This window comes from Ranitomeya imitator, chromosome 6 (assembly GCF_032444005.1).
Source record: "Ranitomeya imitator isolate aRanImi1 chromosome 6, aRanImi1.pri, whole genome shotgun sequence".
Lineage (NCBI taxonomy): Eukaryota > Metazoa > Chordata > Amphibia > Anura > Dendrobatidae > Ranitomeya > Ranitomeya imitator.
Window position 1 is genome coordinate 78132096 of NC_091287.1, and position 26254 is coordinate 78158349.

Below are 26254 nucleotides of genomic sequence, written 5' to 3' on the forward strand. Positions count from 1 at the left end.
CTGACAGTTATTACCGTAAGTAATTTTCGCCCAATGGCCTCTAGTTCACTGACATTCTTGGGTTTACATGCTGCATCCGCTTTTTTCAAATCATTCTAAAGATTTTCACGTGCCGACTGCTTTCAAAAGAGAAATCACTTGATCAGTTATTCCAACCCCACATGAGTTCTCACATAATGATTGACTGGACTGTGAAACGAGCAGGATCCCAGCAGTGAGTACATTACACGTTTGTTAGGATTCTACATATTAATCTTCCTCTATAACTTTTATTATGTGCCCCGGTCAGCTCCTTTGATGTATTATCATGTAGCTCCAGTCTCTGCAATCTGCTTCGTTCCTGCTGTTTTTTAGGTTTATTATATTTTATTGATTATTGTTCCTGCTGCCATACTAAATGTCTTCCAAATTTTGCGCTCACTGTAAACTTTTATAGATATATAAATATTCTGAATGAATCATGTAGCAGATCCCACCAGTCACTTGATGTGAAAACTTATTTTGTGACCAGGGCCAAGGAGGTGCTACAATGTTATTTTTAAGAATGACGAGCTACTTCTGTTCATCCAATGTCACATTTGTTCCTGACCAGCTTTCCCATGGGTTTCCTAACCTCTTGTTACAATTCATCTATGTAACAGGAAATAGGTGGAGAGGAACAAACAAAAAGTCAGCAAATCAGTCGCACACATAGTGGATTGAGCTTTGGGATAATTTCATACAGCATCGTTCTGGCACACTCTTACATCGAGCTCGCGCTCCGTCCTTCATAGTCTTCTAAACTTTTGCGGAATATATTATGAGTCCTAAGTGAACCTGCCATCATTGCCATGTCTTTTGACTGTGGATTTAAGTATTTATTTGCTCTTTCTCCAACCCTCAAGGCCGGAGTTATGTGCAAACTGCATGGACGAGAAGAGCTTAGACGCATTGATTTTGTGCAGAAGCTGACCCGGGATCAGTTCTTGCCATCCGCAGCGAAGACACCTGACAGGAGGGAACAACAGGTAGGATTTATGACCTCTTTTATACTATAATTAATATAGAGAACTCCGTGCTGACCAGCATATAGGACGTAGGAGACCATAGAACTAACAGCTATTAGTAGCAAACATTTAATAGTAGTAATAATTACATCTGTTCTGATTGGTTTCCAATCCATCAAAAATTTGTAGGAAGTCAATTTATCTTTACAACCATGTTTGACAATTTGGACAAATATTTATCATCGCGGTCCTCAAACTCCTTTTCCTTTAGCGAGGACTGAGCCGTTGGTCATAGGTTTTTCTATTGCCCTTTGCGGTCTTTTGGCATATAGGTAGTAGTTTGATTTGTAGTTGACACATGGCAGATTTTATATAATTCTTTTTTTTTTTCTTTTGTTATTTTTTTCCTCTTTTAATTGCTTCTAGTCATTTTCTACAGATGTTGCGTTTGTAGCAAAGTTATGTCAATGTCATCTGTTGTGTCAACACGTTCAGCGGGACTATATTGGCAATTCTGTTGCTCAGCCTCTAAGGCATGTTGTGAGCGATGAGTGAGGATAAAAATAATGTATTTGTGCAGCCTCATGGAAATGTATTCATTGTGTACAAGCAAGCATTGTTCCACTGTAGATCATCAGGTTAAGGCTGTCATTATTGTAGTGGTAGGAGAGGAACAATAATGGTAGTTTACGATGATCGTATAGTAATAGGACGGCGGACTGTGCTCTCCATACTATGGAGAGAGGACCTGTCAACAGGTCAGAAGAGGCCAGTTCATGCTCTTGTTTTATTTCTCCTGCTCCCCCAAAGATGCAGAGTTTTTTTTATTTGCCATAGGCTTCCACAGATATGGGTCTTTATATTTAGTGATAATTTTTATGGTCTTTACCAAGGTGTCGTCGCTCACAAGATTCTCTGCGGCATGTTTTCGGGCTGCTGTGAATTATTAACCTGTGAAAAAAATGCCCCCTTAGTTAAAACCATAAGAAATTATCACTAAATAAAAAGGCCCTTATTTCTCGAACCATACGGAAAATTATAAAAAGACAAAAAAAAAAAAAAACGCTGCAGAAAATACTCAGCGGAGCAGCGGAAAATAATAAGAGCAAAAACTGTCCACTTTTGATCTAATGAACTTTCCTTTTTAAAGGGAATCTGTCATCAGCTTTTTGGTATCTGAGAGTAGCATAGTGTATGGCCAGAGACCCTGATTACAGCAATGTATCACTTACTGGGCTGCTAGCTGTCGTTTTGATAAAATCGCAGTTTTCTCTGCTGCAGATCTAGCAGTTCTCTGAATGCTGAGCTCGGTATAACCCGCCCACAGCACTGATTGGCAGCTTTGTGCCCATGTATGGTGAACACAGTACGCTGCCAATCATTGATGGGGCGGGGTTATACTGAGCTCATTAATATGCTTGATTACCTGGCAGCAGGTTTACTAGTCCTCTAATAATAATAATCTCCTGCTGATAAGTGATTTTATCAAAGCTGCATGAAGCAGCCCGGTAAGTGAGTCATCACTGGAATCAGGGTCTCTGTCTCTACATCATGCTGTTCTCAGATGACAAAAACTTGGTGACAGATTCCTTTTAAGCAAGGATTGCATAGTTGGCAACCACATATGGCTCGTTTACTGTTGGCATCTGCAAACACTATAGTGCACCAGTATACCAAGTCTAACAGTATTTAGTCAAAATTATACAACTTGAAGGATGGTACATGGTTGTGAATAAAGAAAAAATGTGCATTTGGATGTTTATCACCAGTCACAGATGATCTACTGTAGAGCCACTATACACATGTAACGTTTTTATCTTTCTGAAACAGGTAAGTAGGATCTGGACCCACATTTTTTCCAGCCCTTTTCTGTATATTTGAGCTTTTTTCAAATGGTCCAGTCAAAATGTGTGAATTTCAATGTGTGTGTCAAGGCACATGGAGGATCTGAACCTAGTGATATATCTTTCTCGTTGTGTATCGTCAGGTGTCTAGTTGGGCATAAACTTCACACAGAGATTCCCAGAGCTTATTGCACCCATAAATCCCCCATTAATAGTCACATCAGCTCAGCTTATAAACTAAACGGGGGCAAAAGAAAATAGGAGGAAAATCTACTACTTGGCAGGAAAGGATACAAATTACCAGTTGGGAACTGTCTGGCACTTAATAAAGGGGTTACCTGGTTCAGACACCACTTATGGTTGTTAGAGGGGGATTCTCTAGTTCAGGTGCTCCGACAATTAACAGGAGTGGAGAGAAGTTCGTTATAAAGATATGTCCCACTTCCTTGAAGCTCTTTGGTGTGATACCTAGGTGGCCTAAATAATTCATGATTTTCCCTACAGGGGAACAGATCACTTGTTCACCCAATCACCCCGCAGATTGCAGCTCACTAGTGGTCGTCCAACCACTGGGATTCCCAGAAATCTGCCTAGTTTCAGGGGACCTCCTAACAAAATATATTGATCAAAGTTGACAATTTCTTTGAAGGAACTCTAAACCTAGAAATAAATATTAAAAGTAAACATGAAAGAAACTTGCCTGCACTGTTTGTCAATCAGAAGGATTTTCTGCCTGTTCGTGAAATAAACAGACTCATAGAAATTGTTAACACAAAGCATAATTTCCTGCTGATCTTTTTCATTTTCACCTGGCGAATGGCGAGGGGCAGAATGTAGTATTGGGGTGAAGTTAATAATCTTTTTACCCTGCTGCAAAGCAAAGAGAGGGGAGGCTCCTGCTGCAGTTCTTCATCTTATAGCAAGACACGTGACAGTGAAGAAGAGGAGAGAGTAACTGGCTGATCTCCTGGGACATACAGAAAACATTAGCATATTTGTCAGAATTACTGGCTAATGTGAGATGAAGCAAATTATTTTGCAGAATTTATATGTATAGTTTTCATTAAAAAAAAAATAGATTCTCAACATTTGATCGCTCACTTATGTCACCTGTCCTACACCTCAAAAACATCTCTAGAATTCGATCTTTTCTTGACTTTGATTCTTGCAACAACTCTTACTGTTACTCTTATTCATTCTGTTCTGGACTATTGCAACTCTACAAATCGGTCTTCCTCTTACTAAACTCTCCAATGCGTCCTGAATGCAGCAGCCAGGATGATATTCCTCTCCAACTGCTACACCGATGTCTCTACTCTGTGCCAGTCATTGCACTGGTTGCCCATCCGCTACAGAGTTCAATATAAGCTTAAAATTCTCACCCACAAAACTCTCTGCAGTTCTGCACCACCCTAGATCGCCTCCCTCATTCTGTAGATCACCCTACCCGTGCCCTCCATTCTACTAATGACCTAAGAACTCAATAATCTGAACCTGCTATCACTCCCGTCTCCAAGACTTTTTTCGACCTGCACCATTTCTCTAGAGCACTACCCTGGCAATTTGATTAATTCCCCATCCCTTTAGTTTTAAGCATGCCCTAGAAACGAACTTCTTTAAACTGGCCTTATGTAACTATTCCTGTTTTGCCCATACAATTTTTTTTCCCAAAATCTGGCTTGTATCATCTATTACACACCCTCCATACACTATAGCCCTCTGTGTGTACTTGTACACATACTGGCCGAGGACCAGTTCATGCACCATTATGTGAATACCCAATTTATGACATTGATGGCTGGAGCGTACAGTACAAGCACATTTTACCTTTCGTGTCTCCTCTTTTTCCTCATAGATTGTAGCTTGTGAGCAGGACCCTCACTCTTCTTGGAATCTGTTTAGTTGTATTACTCTTATATCTTTATTGTCGGTACAAGTCTCCTCTGAAATGTAAAGCGCTGCGGAATATGTTGGTGCTATAGAAATAAAAATTATCAGTAAAGTGTCCTTTGGAAGAACTGATCCATGTATACGTATGAATGAACCCACCGATTTCACGTTTCCTCCTATACTTAGCATATAAGAAGATCTGGAGTATTTCAGTGACTTTATCTACGTGTTAGAAATGCTCAGCAGCTGTAAGACTAATGTCCAGCCTTACTATATATAACAGCGGCCATGGAAATATGTTTTCGATCGATAATGTCTTCTAGTTCTTGCTGTGTCCTCTTCTTATCCTCGCACAAGTACATCATTCAGCTGTGTTTCGGTGAGATAACCGCTTTGGCCGTGCTGTGATAGATGCCCAGCTCCATATTTCTCATTCATTATTTCAGGCAGAGATGAAGCTCTGGCACGTACCCATCGCAGCCCAGACATCATTGACGGAAAGCCTTATTTGATTTTCTTTGTCTAGAGCAAAACATTCGGCATTCTGTCTGCCATGATTTTTCTGCTGAATGACTGTTTATAGGAACATATCTGAAGCATTAATCATAAATACGTTGATGTAAATGTGCCATTGTGCTCGTTGCTGCGGGTTTTCTCTGTGATTTTGTGTTATGGCGGGTGGGTTGTTTTGTTTGACAGCTTGATATTTTACCCAACAAATACAGCTTTGTGTTCACACGTCGCGTTTGATGAAATGTATCATTCTTCTACTTGCAGCTTTGCGAACCAGTGATAAATCGTTACTCGGGGACAATGTGGCAGAGATCGGGCTCTATTTTGGGATGTTTAGGAACTTTCTTATGGACTTTGTGATGCACAATATGTTACTGTGATATTGGCTGTTACTCCTGGATTCTACATAAAAAAAAAATGTATGGAGAATGTGCAGTGAGGGTGTACAACATGTACTGCTACAAGGTTCATTCATGTGGCTTTACTGATTTACTTTGACTTAACATAGTTGGTTTATGAAAAATGTGTCGCCTGTCTGATGCCTGCAGATTGCACCCAAGTGCATAACTTTACATTCATACATATTGATCCTTCTCTTCCAAGTAGATGGAAAAACAAGTCACTTTGTAATTTCTGAACATCTTTTATAGACTGCTCTACAATATATAACTTGGTATTATGTGAAAAATTAGAAACAATGCCAGTAATCCTGTGTCCTATATCCAAAATGAATAAATCAAATTATAGCGGACTCAGCACTGATACAAGGGGTACGCAATTTATAACTGGGGACCATTCAGATTAGCAGCCATTCACCACAACGCTCTGGATATGGTCCTTGAGCCAATTTTGGTCTGCATGTGAGACTGTCAAGTGCGTCTGCAAAGTCCCAAAACACTATACCCACTGCTGTCCCTCTATTCCGGCTTTTTCCTAAAAATAAATCGCGTAGGTTTGATAGCTTCTATCCTTTAACGATATGAGTGACAGCCAACTGGTTTTACTATCTACCACATGCTCCGGTATATATTCATACTCCAGTATAGAGTCCCTTGTAAGCCCCTCAAAGATTTTATCACAATATTAATCCTATTGGTCAATAATTACCTGAGAAAGGCCAACATCCCTTTTTGAAAAATGTGGCTTTGCTCCAGTCGCCTGGCACTGCACCATTCAGTCGCTAAAGCCATTAGCTAATTTCTCTAAAAATTATTCGCAGGAACATAGCAATAAGAGAGTGGAGTTCCTTAAGGATGACCTCCCACTATGTCTAACTAAAGTGGCCTGTCTTTGCTCCTGTTCTATTCCTGCAGCTTCATTTATTTGTTTATTTTAAATCCGCCATACGGTTCTAGAGATATGGCCCTTTAGTGCTAGTGTTTATAGTCTTTCGAAAAGAGCAGTTTCTTCCAGGATTCTTAGGGGGGGCATCTTTACGCTATTCGGCAAAATTACCATCTGAGCAAGAAGGCACAGCACAGTGTGTGAAACGCAGCAGTTTTTGGTCAGAGAGAAGCAAACATTTATGTCCCCTCTTCATCAACTTTGATATGGTAGATTGTGACCCTGCGTTCAGAGGATAGTTCTGGCCATACAGCACAGTTAGACAATGACTTCTGCATGGTCTTTAATCCGATAATTGCCATTCTTTTAACAAGTGTAGATATGCATATATTAATATAGCACGTGTTACATTGCCATGCTAGTATATCAAAGCTATGTGATGTAGTCTCATCGTTTTTGTATTTTTTTTTTAGGAATCCGTGCAGGCTTGTAGCTTTATAATTACTCATGATAAGAATGATTGCTTTGTTGCTATGTTCAGGGTCAATGTCAACAGCCTTTAGATAAGTGAAATGAATCACATTTCCATCCAGCAGTTCTTATCTTCACCATTACAGAAAATGTTCCTTTTCCCCAGATTTGAGGCAAAAGTTTATTATGTAAACACTGGATTGAATGGAATGGTGACATTTTGCATACGCTGAAAGAAAATACGATGGTCTTCCTCAAGACGGCTCATTCCTGCTATTATTAATTAAACAAGCTCCATAGCTTTATTCACATTGTCATTTGCCATTATGTATAATGGAAGGAATAGAGGCTGTGTTGAAGGAAAATAAATAGGGAAGAAAAAAGGGTGAGTGTAAGATGTTTTTTTTTCATATCCCTCCATCCTCCCATATCTATACGTTAAATGGAATCTGTCACCTCAACAATCGTATATAAGCTAAGGCCACCGGCATCAGGGGCTTATCTACAGTATTCTGTTCTCCTCTTGTCTTCCCGCTCCGGCGCAGGCGTACTTTGTCTGCCCTGTTGAGGGCAGAGCAAAGTACTGCAGTGCGCAGGCGCCGGAAAGAACAGAGACGCCCGGCACCTGCGCACTGCAGTACTTTACTCTGCCCTCAACAGGGCAGACAATATATAAAATAATATATCTTGGTACCGTGTTATCCAGTAGATAGAAAAATATTTAGAATTGAGAGTCCTCAGTGGTTGATACATTTTAATGGCTAACTGAAAAGATGGTAACAAATTGCAAGCTTTCGAGACTACTCAGGTCTCTTCATCAGGCAAAGACTAAAAGAAATTCTGAAGAATCACATATTTATGCACAACATAGCACACACACAGCATAGTACCAGTGGGTACTGATAGTAATTGCAGGATTTATTGAGCCAGGATGTGTTTTGGGGACACAGTCCATGGTCAGGGCTCATTTCTCTTGTAATCACCGCACCACTTAAAAGCACTCAGGTGAAATAGTGTGACCTTGACTTGTCAAGATCTTTAATTGTGCGAATCAGTGCTGGTTGAAGAAAATCTGCGCACTGCACCCTCATGTGCTACCAAAGTGATGGCTATCTGCTGGTAAGTGGCCTCTCCTGCACTGCTGACATCTGACAATTTCCTTCCACCATAACATAAATATATACAGGTTGAACAAAGCAAGTTTACATTTTATGTCCGCAAACATTTTGAAAGGAAACACGTGCTCTTTTATGGGAAACTAATATTTTGATAAACTCACTGGAGCGATCTCATAAACAGACATTTGTAAAGTTCAGCCACCATGGTCATCTTGTAAAGCAGGCAGTTTACGGCTAGAAGCAATTGTGCCACTGTTTCTAAATAACCCGTTCTTATGATGATCATTCCTTGGGAAAGACCCTGTCGTGGGAACGTTCCTTTTACAGCAGTATGGGGTATTAATTTTATTTAAGGCTTTGTTTCCATGTTCATTAGGGATTTACATTTTTGGAGCAGTTTTGTGATCATAGAAAAATTTACATTTTTGGATCAGTTTTGGGATCATAGAAAAGGCAATATAATTTTCTAGTACAGGACTCATTCATAGGAACGGAAATGTCATAAAATATCTTGCCTTCTTTCCAGATCCAATTTTTGTTTTTTTGAATAGTGACTGGATCTGATATTTTTTATTTTTAAATATTGAAGTTGATGAGAAAATGATGATAATGGATGTCCTCCATTATGTCGTCTATTAAAGGGAATCTGTCACCCCAAAAATGGTATATGAGCTAAGGCCACTGGCATCAGGGGCTTATCTACAGCATTCTGTAATGCTGTAGATAAGCCCCTGATGTATCCTGAAAGATAAGAAAAACAGATTATATTATACTCACCCAGGGGCGGTCCCACTGCGGTCCGGTCTGATGGGCGTCGCGGTCCGGTCCGGGGCCTCCCATCTTCATACAATGTCGTCCTCTTCTTGTCTTCCTGCCGCAGCTCCTGCGCAGGCGTACTTTGTTCGCCCTGTTGAGGGCAGAGCAAAGTACTGCAGTGCGCAGGCGCCGGGAAAGGTCAGAGAGGCCCAGCACCTGCGCACTGCATTACTTTGCTCTGCCCTCAACAGGGCAGACAATGTACGCCTGCGCAGGAGCTGCGGCAGGAAGACAAGAAGAGGACGTCATCATATGAAGATGGGAGGCGCTGGACCCGGACCGTAACGCCCATCAGACCAGACTGGGACCGCCCCTGGGTGAGTATAATCTAACCTGTTTTTCTTACCTTTCAGGATACATCTGGGGCTTATCTACAGCATTACAGAATGCTGTAGATAAGCCCCTGATGCCAGTGGCCTTAGCTCATATACCATTTTTGGGGTGACAGATTCCCTTTAATAGACGACAGCAAGGGAACAGCAAGGCTTGGCTCGGGCCCAAGTCCCACAGGACTGCACAAAAGCACGGACATCGTGCGACAAGGAAGGCCACCAAAAGGACCTAGCAACCAAATCTCTGTGGTATCAAAAATCCCAGGATGACCAGCCAACACAGAACAATGAACCTCAGAAATCACGTTACTCGTCCATCTATCAGGAACAAACAGCTTCCCCACAGGACAGCGGTCAGGCCTATCAGCCTGAAATTCCTGAAGCACTCGCCGCAAATCAGGGGAGATGGCAGAAAGAATCACCCCTTCCTTAAGAATGCCAACCGGCTCAAGGACTCCAGGAGAATCAGGCGAAAAACTCCTAGAGAGGGCATCAGCCTTAACATTCTTAGATCCCGGAAGATACGAAACCACAAAATCAAAACGGGAGAAAAACAGAGACCATCGAGCCTGTCTAGGATTCAGCCGCTTGGCCGACTCGAGGTAAACCAGATTCTTATGATCAGTCAAGACCACAACGCGGTGCTTAGTTCCCTCAAGCCAATGACGCCACTCCTCAAACGCCCACTTCATAGCCAACAACTCCCGATTGCCGACATCATAATTGCGTTCCGCAGGCGAAAACTTTCTGGAAAAAAAGGCACACGGTTTCATCAAAGAACCATCAGACTCCCTCTGAGTCAAAACGGCCCCTGCCCCAATCTCAGAAGCGTCGACCTCAACCTGAAAAGGAAGAGAAACATCCGGCTGACACAACACAGGGGCAGAAGTAAATCGGCGCTTAAGCTCCTGAAAGGCCTCGACAGCCGCCGAGGACCAATTCGTCACATCAGCGCCTTTCTTCGTCAAATCAGTAAGGGGCTTAACCACACTGGAAAAGTTGGCAATGAAACGGCGATAGAAATTAGCAAAGCCCAAAAATTTTTGAAGGCCCTTCACAGATGTGGGTTGAATCCAGTCATGAATAGCTTGGACCTTAACAGGATCCATTTCTATAGACGAGGGAGAAAAAATAAAACCCAAAAAAGAGACCTTCTGAACTCCGAATAGGCACTTAGACCCCTTCACAAACAAAGCATTATCACGAAGGATCTGAAATACCATACTGACCTGCTTCACATGAGACTCCCAATCATCGGAAAAAATCAAAATATCATCCAAATATACGACCATGAATTTATCAAGATAATTGCGGAAAATATCATGCATGAAGGATTGGAACACAGATGGAGCATTAGGGAGCCCAAATGGCATCACAAGGTATTCAAAATGGCCTTCGGGCGTATTAAATGCAGTTTTCCATTCGTCACCCTGTTTAATACGAACAAGATTATATGCCCCTCGGAGGTCAATCTTGGTAAACCAACTAGCCCCCTTAATCTGAGCAAACAAATCAGTAAGCAGAGGCAAGGGGTATTGGAATTTAACCCCTTCATGACCTTGGGATTTTTCGTTTTTCCGTGTTCGTTTTTCACTCCCCTCCTTCCCAGAGCCATAACTTTTTTATTTTTCCGTCAATTTGGCCATGTGAGGGCTTATTTTTTGCGGGACGAGTTGTACTTTTGAACGACATCATTGGTTTTAGCATGTCGTGTAATAGAAAACGGGAAAAAATTTCCAAGTGCGGTGAAATTGCAAAAAAAGTGCAATCCCACACTTGTTTTTTGTTTGGCTTTTTTGCTACGTTCACTAAATGCTAAAACTGACCTGCCATTATGATTCTCCAGGTCAGTACGAGTTCGTAGACACCTAACATGACTAGGTTATTTTTTATCTAAGTGGTGAAAAAAATTCCAAACTTTGCTAAAAAAAAAAAAAAAAATTGCGCCATTTTCCGATACCCATAGCGTCTCCATTTTTCATGATCTGGGGTAGGTTGAGGGCTTATTTTTTGCGTGCCGAGATGACGTTTTTAATGATAGCATTTTGGTGCAGATACGTTCTTTTGATCGCCCGTTATTGCATTTTAATGCAATGTTGCGGCGACCAAAAAACCGTAATTCTGGCGTTTTGAATTTTTTTCCCGCTACGCTGTTTAGCGATCAGGTTAATGCTTTTTTTTTAGTTGATAGATCGGGCGATTCTGAGCGCGGCGATACCAAATATGCGTAGATTTTATATTTTTTGTATTGATTTATTTTGATTGGGGCGAAAGGGGGGTGATTTAACCTTTTATATTTTTTTTATTTTTTTAACATTTTTTTCAACTTTTTTTTTTTTACTTTTGCCATGCTTCAATAGCCTTCATGGGAGGCTAGAAGCAGGCACAACTCGATCGCCTCTGCTACATAGCAGCGATCTGCTGTTCGCTGCTATGTAGCAGAAAATCAGGTGTGCTGTGAGCGCCGACCACAGGGTGGCGCTCACAGCCACTGGCGATCAGTAACCATAGAGGTCTCAAAGACCTCTATGGTTACAATGGAGACGCATCGCCGACCCCCGATCATGTGACGGGGTCGGCGATGACGTCATCTCCGGCCGCCCAGCCGGATGCGGTAGTTAAATGGCGCTGTCTGCGTTTGACAGCGGCATTTAACTAGTTAATAGGTGCGGGCAGATCGCGATTCTGCCCGCGCCTATTACGGGCACATGTCAGCTGTTCAAAACAGCTGACATGTCCCAGCTTTGATGCGGGCTCACCGCGGAGCCCTGCATCAAAGCAGGGGATCTGACCTCGGACGTACTATCCCATCCGAGGTCAGATAGGGGTTAACTGTGATCTTATTAAGAAGACGATAATCAATACAGGGTCTCAAGGAGCCATATTTCTTAGCAACAAAAAAGAAACCCGCTCCCAATGGTGACGAAGACGGCCGAATATGCCCCTTCTCCAAAGACTCCTTAACATAACTCCGCATGGCGGCATGCTTTGGCACAGACAGATTGAAAAGTCGGCCCTTAGGGAACTTGCAACCAGGAATCAAGTTAATAGCACAATCACAGTCCCTGTGTGGTGGAAGGGAACTGGACTTGGGCTCATCAAATACATCCTGGAAATCCGACAAGAACTCAGGGACCTCAGAAGAGGGGGAAGAGGAAATTGACATCAAAGGAACGTCACTATGTACCCCTTGACAACCCCAACTAGTCACAGACATAGATTTCCAATCCAGCACCGGATTATGTTCCTGTAACCATGGAAAACCCAGTACAACAACATCATGCAGGTTATGCAACACCAGAAAACGGCAATCTTCCTGATGTGCTGGGGCCATGTACATAGTCATTTGCGTCCAGTACTGAGGTTTATCCTTGGCCAAGGGTGTAGCATCAATACCCCTCAAAGGAATAGGGCTCTGCAAAGGCTGCAAGGAAAAACCACAGCGCCTGGCGAATTCTAAGTCCATTAAGTTCAGGGCAGCGCCTGAATCCACAAATGCCATGACAGAAAAGGACGACAATGAGCAAATCAGGGTCACAGATAAAAGAAATTTAGGCTGTATAGTACTAATGGTAACAGACCTAGCGACACTCTTAGTACGCTTAGGGCAATCAGAGATAACATGAGTAGAATCACCACAGTAAAAACACAGCCTATTCTGACGTCTGAATTCCTGCCGTTCTGTTCTAGTCAAAATCCTATCACATTGCATAGGTTCAGGACTCTGCTCCGAGGACACTGCCATATGGTGCACAGCTTTGCGCTCGCGCAGACGCCGATCAATCTGAATGACTAGAGACATAGATTCGCTCAAACCAGTAGGCGTAGGGAAGCCCACCATAACATCTTTAAGGGCTTCAGAAAGACCTTTTCTGAAAATAGCAGCCAGAGCCTCCTCTTTCCATTTAGTGAGCACAGACCATTTTCTAAATTTCTGGCAGTATAACTCTGCCGCTTCCTGACCTTGACACAAGGCCAACAGGGTTTTCTCTGCACAATCCACAGAATTAGGTTCGTCATACAATAATCCGAGCGCTTGAAAAAAATGCATCTACATTCAATAATGCCGGATCCCCTGTTTCAAGAGAAAAGGCCCAGTCTTGAGGGTCACCACGCAGCAAGGATATGATGATTTTTACTTGCTGAATGGGATCACCTGAAGAACTGGGTTTCAAAGCAAAAAACAATTTGCAGTTATTTTTAAAGTTCAAAAACTTGGATCTGTCCCCAAAAAAACAAATCAGGAATAGGAATTCTAGGCTCTAAGCCGGAGTCTGGACAACATAGTCCTGGATACTCTGTACTCTTGCAGCAAGTTGATCCACACGAGAAAACAAACCCTGAACATCCATGCCAGAGCATATATCCTGAACCACCCAGATATCAAGAGGAAAAAAAAAGACAAACCAGCGCACAGAAAAAAAAATGGTTCATAACTTTCTTTTCCTTATTTTGAGATGCATTTAATTCATTTTTGGCCACTTGTACTGTTATGATACGGTCGTTTAGGAGCAACATGGAACGAGCTCTGAAGGAAGTGGTAACTGTACTGACCGCAGTCCCTAAGCTCAACACAATACTAGAGGTAGCTGTGGAATGCTCCTAACTCTCCCTAGGCATCTCGTCACAGCCTAAGAGCTAACTACCCCTAAAGATAGAAGCAGGAAAACTATCTTGCCTCAGAGAAAATCCCCAAAGGATAGATTAGCCCCCCACAAATAATGACTGTGAGTGGAGAGGGAAAAGACATACACAGAATGAAACCAGGATGAGCACAGGAGGCCAGTCTAGCTTGATAGATAGGACAGGATGGAATACTGTGCGGTCAGTATAAAACACTACAAAAATCCACGCAGAGTTTACTAAAAATCTCCACACTTGACTAAAGGTGTGGAGGGTAAATCTGCTTCCCAGAGATTCCAGCAAGACAGAATTAATTCATACTGATAACGCTGGACAAACATAGAAGCACTGAACGGATAAGTCCACAAACTGTGAACAGAAAAGAGCAAGCAAAAACTTAGCTTTGCAGAACTGGTCAGGATAACAGGGAACTCCAAAGAGATGTGAATCCAACCAGGAACATTTACAAGTGGCACTGGCTGAAGGACAGAACCAGGCATAAATAGCCGAGTGGAAAAGACGATCAGTGGAAGCAGCTGAAGACAGCTAACTCCAAGGAGCAGCCATACCACTTGAAACCACAAGAGGGAGCCCAAGAGCAGAACTCACAAAAGTGCCACTTACAATCACCGGAGGGAGCCCAAGAGCGGAATTCACAACATTCTACCTCCAAACATGGTGAGTTCTATTTTGGTCTCATCTGACCACCTGACCTTTTCCCATGCTTCCTCTGGATCATCCGGATGGTCGTTGGTGAACTTCAAACGGGCCTAGACATGTGTTGACGTGAATAGGGGTGACCTTGCTTGTACTGCAGGTTTTTAATCCATGACAGCGTAGTGCCTTACTAACGGTAAAGTTTGTGAATGTGGTCCCAGCTCTCTTCAGGTCATTGATCAGTTCCTCTCTTCCACCCATGTAGTCCTGGGCTGATTCCTGACCTTTCTCATAATAACCCTAACCTGACCAGGAGAAATCTTGCATGGAGCCCCAGACCACGGAAGATTGAAAGTCATCTTGTCTTTCTTCCATTTTATAATAATTGTGTCACCAGTTGTTTCCTTCTCACCAAGCTGCTTGCATATTGTCTTGTACCCCATCCCAGCCTCGTGCAGATCTACCATTTTGTCCCTGGTGTCCTTAAGCTACTGTTTGGCCTTGGCCATGGTGGAGAGGATGAAGTGTGATTGTTTGAGTGTGTGGACAGGTGTCTTTTATACAGGTAACAAGTTCAAACAAGTGCAATTAATACAGGTAATGAGTGCAGACTAGGAGGGCTTCTTAAAGAAAAACTAACAGGTCTGTGAGAGCCAGAATTCTTGCTTGATTCTTGATCAAACACTTATTTCATGCAGGCATGAAATGGCAAAATAATTATTTAAAAATCATACAATGTGATTTTTTTGGTTTTTATTTTTAGATTCTATCTCTCACACTTGACATGTACTTACGATAAAAATTACAGACCTCACTGTTCTTTGTAGGTGTGAAAACTTGCAAAATCGACAGTGTATCAAATACTGTTTTCCCCCATTGTACGAGGTTTAAATCACACTGCATCCAGACGTCTTTAGTCTGTGGTGGTATGTAGCTCTCCATAAGTATTTTTCTTTTCAGTGGCGTAACTACTTGAAACTTGTGGGCATCAAAGAAAAATCTTCAACAGGGCCCTTATCATGGCTGTCTAATAGTATTGATCTTCTAATTTGGGCCAAAGGAACCTTTTGGGCCTGACGATTAAACGATTTTGCATGTTTTTGTCTACAATACTTTCTAAGGCTAGGTTCAGACTGGCATTTGGAGTTTCAATACAGGAAAGGAGAAAATGAACCCCCGCAGCAAAGATCTGTCCCATGACAAACTCAAAATGTGCAAGACAGACCACATTAACTATAAGGGGACTGATTGGTTTATGTTTGATTGGCAGTAATTGTAATGGAAAAAGCATCACAACATGTTGTTTTGGTTTGGTTTTTTTTTCCTCTAGGGTTAATTACCAAAACTTGCAGATTTGGGCTCAACATAAGTGCAGAATACTTAAAAAAAGATACAGTATGTTCTACTTCAGATTTTTCCATACCCCTGTGTGTGTGTCGTCCTGTGCCGCTTGTTTGAGTTTGCTTAGTCAATGAGAACTTATGATGTGACGCTCACTAAGGGCAGAGCACTTGGCAGCCAGTGCAATGTTCTCACCGCTTCCTGGAAGACCGCGCACATTTGCTTCCTCTTCCCTCCCTTTTCCTCCTGTACCTTTTGTTAGCTGTTAATCTTATCCTCATGCACATGGTGTGGATTTACCATAAAACATGGGAGTGGGATTATTTCTGCTGCTACAGCGGCAGAGCAGTTATGGTTCTATCCTTTGACATGGTGGTTACGCTTTTTGTGTAGAAAGATTCCGATGGAAACTAAATGTTTGCTGATATTATTTTGTGAGTTTGATGCAATATAAAAAGAATATCATCAGGATTGAGAGTCCGGACAGCTTGATGTGAGTCGGGAACATTTATGACATCTCGACATTTGCGGATGGATAAGCTTCTGTCATCACTCACTTGTTCATATTGTGCTCAGAGCATTTGGACTTATTTATTTACATCTTTTTCCCCTTTCAGCATTACCACCCGAAAAAATGAATGTGTTAGAGAACATGTCAAGTCCCATAAATTGCTAAAATGGCTATACTTTAGCTAAATCCTGTATTCAATTGACGTCGTTAACCCTGCTGTTTTGTTGGCATTTACTATACACTTGTAGTGTTCCGGGTCACTATGACCCGGCTTATTAAACCTTGATTTTAGACACTCTAACTCCATTTTTTTTATACTTTTTGCTTACTAGACTGTTTGTGAACATGTTTGGTAGTAAAAAAAAAAGAAAAATGAACTAGAAATCTTTTTTTTTTGTTTTTATTCTGAAAAAAACAGATCCATCCAATGAGCAAAACGAAAATAGCAAACTACACATATTTTGTAAAAAAAAAAAAAAAAACAATCAAATCAAAACATTTTGTGATAAAAAAATAAAGATAATAAACATTACAATGTGAATATATTTACATGATCATATAAATTTACGGATTCTTGCATGAAAAACAATACACATGATTTTTGCATAGAAATGTTTTACAGCCTGAACATGTTATACTCGTCTTGTTGTCACAAGTAGAAGGGCAATAGCTGCATCTTTTTCTTTTGATGCCGGAAGAGGCCATGGGGGTAGAAGCACACAGCTGCTCTCCAAAGAAACTGAAAGGTAACATGTCTGGGCTAGCATATGTGTTCTGATAAGAGCAGAGAAGATAAGAACCCTTCTGAAAACAAGCAGATAAGCCAGGAAGACAGACTTACTTAGCAAAAAAAAATTATTTGCTAGACTTTACAGCTCAGCTTTACAAAAAAAAAAAACGTCTCAGACAGCGCGTTCTGAGCAATCCGTTCTGCGCATAATATACACGTGTAGTGCACACCTAGTGATCTCTCCGGATGCACTCTACATTTTAGAATAGACTGCGCACCAAAAATAATCAATATAAAGCCATTTTTATGGTGCGCAGATCTCAATGCATACCCCCGGTAGAGCACGTGTACGACCCCATTGAAATAATTTAGGAAATAAATCAATTGATATACAATAGTAGATGCAATAAATAGACCCAACTGAGGTTATAACTCCTTTATTTCACTGAAAATATGGCCTCACAGCTGTAAAAAACGATGTCGGGTCACTATGACCCGAACACAACAAGTGTAACTTTTTGCGTCTAGCAAAAAGTGAACGAAAAAAAAAAAAAAAAAATACTCATAGGTAGGTCCCCCCAAATGAGGAAAAGTCAAGAAGTCTCAAGTTTTAGAGACTTAAAGAAAAAAATCTACAGGGCCGCAAAAAGTCTGTTCGGGTCACTATGACCCGAACAGAACAGCAGGGTTAAGAGGCTCAGTAATACTACTATCTTTGGAAAAAAAAGTTTTAATCTTTAGTGTTGCATGTGTTAATAAGGCAGGATGCAAGGCCCATTTACAGTGCACTTTTTGTCATAAACTTTCCTAGGAACGCTTGTTTCTATTGATGACTGATCACTGATCAGTCTTTTTATACTGCACAATTATCAGGAAACGAGTAGTGTTGAGCGAGTATACGCTCGGGTGGTCTCCAAGTATCTGCGACTGCTCGGAGATTTAGTTTTTGTTGACTCAGCTGCATGATTTACAGCTGCTAGCCAGCCTGAGTACATGTGGGGGTTGCCTGGTTGCTAGGGAATCCCTACATGTATTCATGCTGGCTAGCAGCCGTAAAGCCATGCAGCTGAGGCAATGAAAACTAAATCTCCGAGCAGTCATAAATACTCGGAGACCACTCGAGCGTGCTCGGGAAAACCCGAGCAACGAGTATACTCGCTCATCACTACTCGTTTCCTGATAATTGCGCAGTATAAAAAGACTGATCATCTGAAGAACAAGCAAAACACACATTTGTGAGGTGAAATACTCGTTAGTGATGCATACAAGATACTCGTTCCTGGCAGCACCTCATCCTTTGTAAACAGGACATGCTCTACAGACAGCAATGGCAGCATAGGCGCACTGATTGATCTATTACATATTGTTCAGTACTCCTCTAGAACACGGTCAACCTGTGGAAGCAGGTTAATAACTGACCAGCAAGCGTGTGTGCAGTGTAAACGGACCCTAAAACGGTTCTGTATCATTTCTATGGGCTAGTCCTGCATTGGATTATCCAATCAGGCTTTGCTGCTGGGTGTGATTGATCTCTTCGATGTAATCCCTGTTTTGGTAGGACTGCTAAAGATTTGTGCATTCACACAAATCTGCTGGTAGTCTTACCAAGATGGAGATTGCATTGAGGATGTCAATTGCACTCAGGGAGGCATGATTAGAAGATCCATGTCAGGACTAGTTTACGAGAACAGATGCACCGCTGTCTTAAGGTACCGTCACATTTAGCGACGCTGCAGCGATATAGACAACGATGCCGATCGCTGCAGCGTCGCTATTTAGGTCGCTAGGAGACGTCAAACACCGGCAACGCAGAACGATGCAGGAGCGATCCAGTGACGTACTTATCGTTCTCGCTGGTTGTTCGCTCCATGAAGAAACATTGCAGGCATCGTTGCTTTTGCTGTCAAACATGACGAATCACGACAACCAAATAAAGTTCCGGACTTTCAGCAACGACCAGCGATGTCACAGCAGGATCCTGATCGCTGCTGCGTGTCAAACACAACGAGATCGCTATCTAGGACGCTGCAACGTCACGGATCGTTGTCATTCTCGTTGGAAAGTTGCTCAGTGTGAAGGTACCTTTAGTCCTGTCTCATTAGCATATGCAATGCTACAGATGATAAAAGATGTTGTTAAACAATAGCATTCTTAAACTTTCGGACAGACAGCCATATAGCTCGAGTGACGATCACATCGCAATCCTCGTACTGCTCTCCTGACACGAGCTTGACAGCTACATAGGAATACATGACGATGTCACGCTCAGGTCAGGAGAGGTGCCGGGTCAGTCTGTGCAGTGCGATGCCATCATCGCACGAGTTAAACGTCCGTCTGTCTGCACCCTTACTGTGACACTTAGAAGACATCATTAGAATACCGCACATGTCATATACGGCTATAGTAACGAGTTTGAACAGTTATGGGACATGACAGGTTCCCCTCTAATATATGATGCAAATTTAAACACCTTTTGACAATTACATAAAGTCATGAGCCCTCATGAGCCCTCCATCACACTCTTGAACAGAAGCCTAGTGTTCCGTTTTTAGCCTTTGTTGTGTATGTAGTTTGACCACTTTTATCTAATCCATTATCAAAGACATTGCAGACTGTCATAAATGGACATTTTTTCTAAAGCCTAACCATCGGGAAAGATATTTTGCACTTTTCGGTGGAGGCAAAACTCATCGCTTCAAGAAAGCTTTGTATCTGGTTCTTCCTGTGATTAGCATATGCCTCTGATAAGCAGAACTTAGTATTACATCTTTTTATGTTTGCACAATTGTATTCATGCAGCTCACAGCATGTGTCCAATCAATTATTCATATAGTAAAATTGCTGATGCACGGATGTATTAAACATACCATAAAATCGTATGATTAGTTGATATTGAACTTCAGGTTCCCTCTGGCATTTTGCTCTGTAAATTGGGTAAGAAATTCAGAATATTAACTAACTTTGAAGACATGACTGAACACACAGTTAGCAAAACATATGGAAATTAAATCTGGTAAAGTTGTATCATGTTTTTACACAGAATTGGACTAGGAACACCGCTGGCTTAATAAAATATAATCCTATTACTGCAGAGGTACCATAGCTCAGAGGAGATTCTTCTCCTCTACATTAAGAGTTATCTTACCTTATTCATTTGGCTTAATTTATACGGATATGTGGCACAAAATTGTCACATTTCATTTAAAAATGTTAAACATAAAAATAGTGTTCTTGATGCTCTGCCACGAGCTGTCTGTGCTCTGTGACCACTCAGTGCTTGTGATTTGGATTGCACCCAGTTGACATGTAGCAATATTGTATTAAGATTGTAGCCTGGTGATCAGACGAAATTGTAAAGTTTCTACTACCCATACATCTTTTGGGGTCAGAGTGTATATTTCTGAACCTACCTTTTGCACCACTAACTCAAGCTTGCCATTGACCAGTTTAAAGCATACATTTTTGTTTCTACATGGCAGATTTTGTCAAACCAATATAAATAGAAAGCCCTAATGAGTAGTCTGAACATGGATAAGTAATAAAAATTGGTACATACTGGTATAATTGGTATATATTAATGTATACATATATCATAAACTGGAAGGTTGATAGAATCGTACCTGGGTCTGATGAGGTCCTGTAGAGAGTGTGGCATTCACCCCGACACGTTTCGGTGTGTACCTTCGTCAGGGGTCTGCTTAGCCCTCTCTTTGGAGATCATGCTATTCTATGTTAACTGTGTGCGCTTTCTTTTCCTTGCCACCAGGTACCCACTTGTATTTAAATAAAGGCATTTTTATGTTCATATCACTCATTCCGGCTTCGTATTTATATTGGTTTGGTATATTCCGATCTATCCAAGCAGACATACTGTACATCTACCAATGTGAGGGTGATCTCCCCCCCCAAGGAATTATTTGTACAGATATAGGTGTATATTATCTGCTCGTCCTTTATAATTTATGCTTAATCATGGCAGATTTTGTGTAGAAGTTTCTTCAACTGTGCCATTTGTCTAATTAGGGCTTGAAGAAATCCACAGACATGCTGCAGTAACCCATTTAGAAACCCATTCAGATGCATGGTCTGGATATTTCAGTTGACTTTCTGCAATGAATGTACCTCGTGTAAATAGATCTTTAGCGTTACACTGATGAAGGTAACTTTGGGTTGCCTGTAGAAATGTATGTTCGGCTATATTGGCCCTGCTCACTTGCAGCTTTTCTGACCAGCTCGATATATCCCCATAATGAAGTTAGGAATAAATGTGATCATGTACAGTACAAGTATATACACAATATATATCCTCCTCAATAAAGTCTACTAAAGTTTATTAAAATGATCTAGTAGCAGTAAAAACTCAGTGTTATGAAAATGAGGAGAAAAACATTTGCATAAGATTTCTGCCTGGAACTGTAGTGGAAGTGGTGTCTAATAGATGAGGGCAGGATGAATTCTGTGACCAAGGTGACTATAAATTTCACCATGGCGACTGAGTTTTGCTTCCGTCACTTTACGCATTCAGTAGTGAAGCGCTTATCCGATCGCCCTATGTATGTAGGACTCTGGCAGTGACGGTATCACACGTCACCTCTCACCTCTGCTGTACGGAGCTTCCTGCTGTGGCCCCACATTTGGGAGAATGCTGTGCTCTTTTATTTTAGATATAGACATAACTTGAACGTGAAATTACAGAAAATCAACTTGCCTTCATCCTTTGTGTGCTCACATTGTCTTCCAGGCAAACATAAAGTATTTTCCCAAGTGCAACCATTGTGATAGTTAATGAAGGCCATAAATTTGGTGCCATATACTCAGGTGTCACTGGTTCCTATAGAGTATGCTCCATTGTCCTGTAGTGCCATAAATGCTGAAAAGCCAAAACTATGATTTTTTAATAACACAGGAACCTACCAGGGGCTGACATATTGATGCAGCCTGTGCAATTGCACAGGGCCCCAATCGGTAAGGGAGCCCACTACCACCTCCAAAACAGCAAGGAACTTTTGCATTAGCAGAGCTATTGGACTGCAAAGGGCCCATATGCTATTCTTTGTGTCAGCCATATACTGTTCTTGCACGGGGTTCTTTTCTTTGTGTCAGCCAAATACTGTTTTTGCACAGGGCCATTTTCACTTTGTGTCTGCCGTATACTGTTCTTGCACAGGGCCATGTTCTGTTTGTGTCCGCCATATTTCTTGCACAGGGCCATGTTCTGTTTGTGTCCGCCATGTACTGTTCTTGCACAGGACCATTTTCTGTTTGTGTCCGCCATATACTGTTCTTGCACGGGGCCATGTTTTGTTTGTGTCCGCCATATACTGTTCTTGCACAGGACCATTTTCTGTTTGTGTCCACCACATACTGTTCTTGCACAGGGCCATGTTTTGTTTGTGTCTGCCATGTACTGTTCTTGCACATTGTGTCTGCCATGTCATGTTTTGTTTGTGTCCGCCCCATTCTGTTCTTGCACAGGGCCATGTTTTCTTTGTGTCCGCCTTATACTGTTCTTGCACAGGTCCATGTTTTGTTTGTGTCCGCCGTATACTGTTCTTGCACAGGACCATGTTTTGTTTGTGTCCGCCGTGTACTGTTCTTGCACAGGGCCATGTTTTGTTTGTGTCCGCCATGTACTGTTCTTGCACAGGTCCATGTTTTGTTTGTGTCCGCCGTATACTGTTCTTGCACAGGACCATGTTTTGTTTGTGTTCGCCATGTACTGTTCTTGCACAGGGCCATGTTTTGTTTGTGTCCGCCATGTACTGTTCTTGCACAGGGCCATGTTTTGTTTGTGTTCGCCATGTACTGTTCTTGTACAGGGCCATGTTTTGTTTGTGTCCGCCATGTACTGTTCTTGCATGGGGCCATGTTTTGTTTGTGTCCGCCTTATACTGTTCTTGCACAGGGCCATGTTTTGTTTGTGTCCACCATGTAGTATTCGTGCACAGGACCATGTTTTCTTTGTGTCCGCCATGTACTGTTCTTGCATGGGGGTTGCAATCGCACCCTGGCCTTGGAGCCTAGGGGGTCCTAAAAGTCCCCATGGCCTATATAAAAAACTATTGCTATTAAAAATTTTAAATATTTGGGTGTCCCGTTGGAGTTTTCGCGTTGGGGCCCATGAGTTTCAAGTTACGCCACTGCACAGGGCCATGTTCTGTTTGTGTCCGCTACGTACTGTTCTTGCACAGGACCATTTTCTGTTTGTATCCGCCGTATGCTGTTCTTGCACGGGGCCCTTTTCTCTTTGTGTCCGCCATATACTGTTCTTGCACGGGGCCCTTTTCTCTTTGTGTCCGCCATATACTGTTCTTACTATTGTGCAGAATAGGATCCTCATGTGGGATATGCTGGTATTTTGGACTGTCCCCCTTTGGATCACACACAGCGCCTTTACCAGCTATGTAATGTAATTGGTGATGATATTAGCTTGTATATGTAATAATTATTCTGTTCAGATTTATTGAGTTCTACTTTCATTTATATATCTATACAACCTCAATATAAGGACAAAAATATCAGGTTTAAAAAGTAAATTTTTAGTATTTTCTGGGAAATTGGACTAAGAAAACCATTAGTCATGGACTGTATTCTAATGTGGTGGTAACTGAGTTTTTCTGCGGTGCCAGCTGTGTTTTCATTGTGAAAGTGCGGTTATTTCCCGCTGTCACCTTGCAAAGCAATATGACTATAGAAAGAAAGTATGAGAAATAATAAAAATCCGATCCCCGAGGAGTCTAGCAACTGTATTACATTTGATTTTGATGGGTAACATAACATGTTTATGAACTCATTTGGTCTATTACAGAGCGGCATGATGGTAAACGATGCCCTGAGGGTAATGTAGTGGTAGCCACAACACAGAACAGGATAGTCGCATGGGACCACTAATCCCCTCAAGTTACAAATGACAAAGCCCAGCAAATGCTATTGAAGCAGCGCTGATGGCACCCCTGCAGTGTACATAAACCTACCTATTGATGCCTTAGGTCAGGCGAGTGCTCCCAATTACATGCTGTAGCCTTTGTCATGCTGATCTCCTTCACTTTGATTTTGTTCACATGATCTATTCCTAAAAGTCTTTTCTTTCCCTGTTAAAAGAAAAAAAAAAATTGTGTGAAAATTACAATTGAAAATGACAAATGAGAAGCAGAAGTGTTTGTATTGCCACAGAGTAGTACAAGAAAGACGATGCAATATGCATGAGCCAACTCGGCGATCCTATGCCATCTCCTAGGGGAATCCCAGCCAGATGTTGTTTCAGTAGCCGCCAGTGGATTACTAGTTGCCCACTTCTGCCTTATCCAGTGCACTGTATCCAAAACATGCCATGCAAAAGGTTTTACTTTCTAGAGAAGATTCTGTATTCCGATATAATAGCAGTGATTCCTGCATTGTGCTGTGAAAATATAGCTGATCAGTGTTGCATTAGGGTCCATGGGCAGGCTTAGAGAGTAACCATCGGTTTAATTTGTATTTAATGCATCAATAGTACATCTGAAAATAAGAGACTTTGTAATGTATCTCATCAGAAAAAGTTGCTGCTTTCACACTGTTCATGGGTAAAATCTGCATTCAGCGAAGACGGATTCCCCATTACTGAGATGAACACGTGGTACAAAAGCCGGCAGCGCTTTGGACCGAGCGGACATGTCCCACAGATGAGTTACTGTAGTACAAAAAAAAAGAATATATGGTAGAAAAGTATCAAAAATGCGTGATGCAACTGGTCACAGTGCCGTAGCTGACCAGGTCCATTGCCAAAAGTGCCTATAATGGAAAACATGTTGATGTCTACGTAGGTGGCTTACCTGTGGGAGAAATGGCACCAAGATGCAAGCAAACAAGCGTGCAAAGTCATTGTGATGCTCTGGGAAATGTCCTTCAGGAATATTTTGGGTTTTGGCAGTCATGAATATGTTACCGTATTTTGTCACACACCCAAACATTACCGGATTCTAAGTTTTCTCATTTATACCCCTATCATGGTCGTAGCCTCTTTCAGCAGGATAGCCATGGTCCTTCTCTGTGTTTTGATAGCAAAACAACTCTGACCCAACCACCTCGCAACCTGTGGCACTAAAGGATCCATTCCAGATACCAGGACACCTTTGTTTTAGCGGCACAAGGAGATCCTAATAGTAGACTAAGGATTTTAATGTTGTGGTTTATCCATGTGCATCTATTCTACCCACTGCCTCTTGTTCCGTAGATCTTATTATTTCTGTCCTGACAAAACTTTCAGCCTGTTTACTGAAGTGGACAACCCCTGCTACGTGTATTGTCTGGTGTGTCTTTTTCAGTATAAATCAATGTCTCTTCTTATGTATACCATATCCTAAGAATACACATATTCCTGACTCATCCCCATGGTAGACTCCCTTTGTGACCCGGAGTCTGTCGGATCATCTCCCCGCGCCTCAGGCACAAGCAGATGCTTTTGCGGAAACAGACTTATTGTCCTGATAAAATCCTGTGATCTGCTCTGTGAACATTTATTCTTGTAGCACACGAAACTAGTAGAATGTCAAGTCATTTTATTTGTAATAATTACCACTTTTACTGGTGGATTATAAATCCCAGAAAAAGATATTGTAAACCTTGTAATATAAGGCTATGTGCACACAGTGCGTTTTTGCGGAGTTTTTTTATGCGCAGAAATGGGCCAAAAACTTTATGGAATCCTTACCCAAGCTAATTCAATGACAGTCTTGAAGTGTTGTGCACATGATGAGTAATTTTCCTTGAGTATTTGTAGTGCTTTTTTTTCCTGCAGCATGTCAGTTCCTTGTGCGTTTCTGCTGCGTTTTTCACCCATTGACTTCAATTGAGTCAGTCAAATCTGCAGCAAAAACGCAGGTTTAAAAATGTTTGTGGATTTGCTTAGTTTTTGTTTGTGTTTCACCAGCTTCCTACGGTGCTTCCCATGCTGTCATCTGTGTGACACCGTGGGAAACATCGGTGCTGTGGTTCTTAATGGTGGTAACACTACCGCAGACTGTCGGTCTGAGTGCTGCGGGATAATGCCGTCAGATGTCAGCGTGACCCCGCAGCTGTGACTGTGACCCGCAACGGTGACCTGCAGTAAAAAGCTTACCGCAAGTCAGCAAGCATGGACTGATGAGACTACTGCTCCCA

At 41.8% G+C, this 26254-nt stretch overlaps 1 protein-coding gene across 1 annotated transcript in view; it reads left to right on the forward strand.

Annotated features, from left to right (window-relative positions):
• RAPGEF5 (Rap guanine nucleotide exchange factor 5) overlaps window positions 1-26254 on the forward strand; it is a 350639-nt gene that overhangs the window by 227573 nt on the left and 96812 nt on the right. Inside the window, exon 9 of the mRNA XM_069729804.1 lies at window positions 885-1007. Coding sequence (XP_069585905.1) covers window positions 885-1007 — 123 coding nt within the window. The remainder of the gene's footprint in view (window positions 1-884; window positions 1008-26254) is intronic.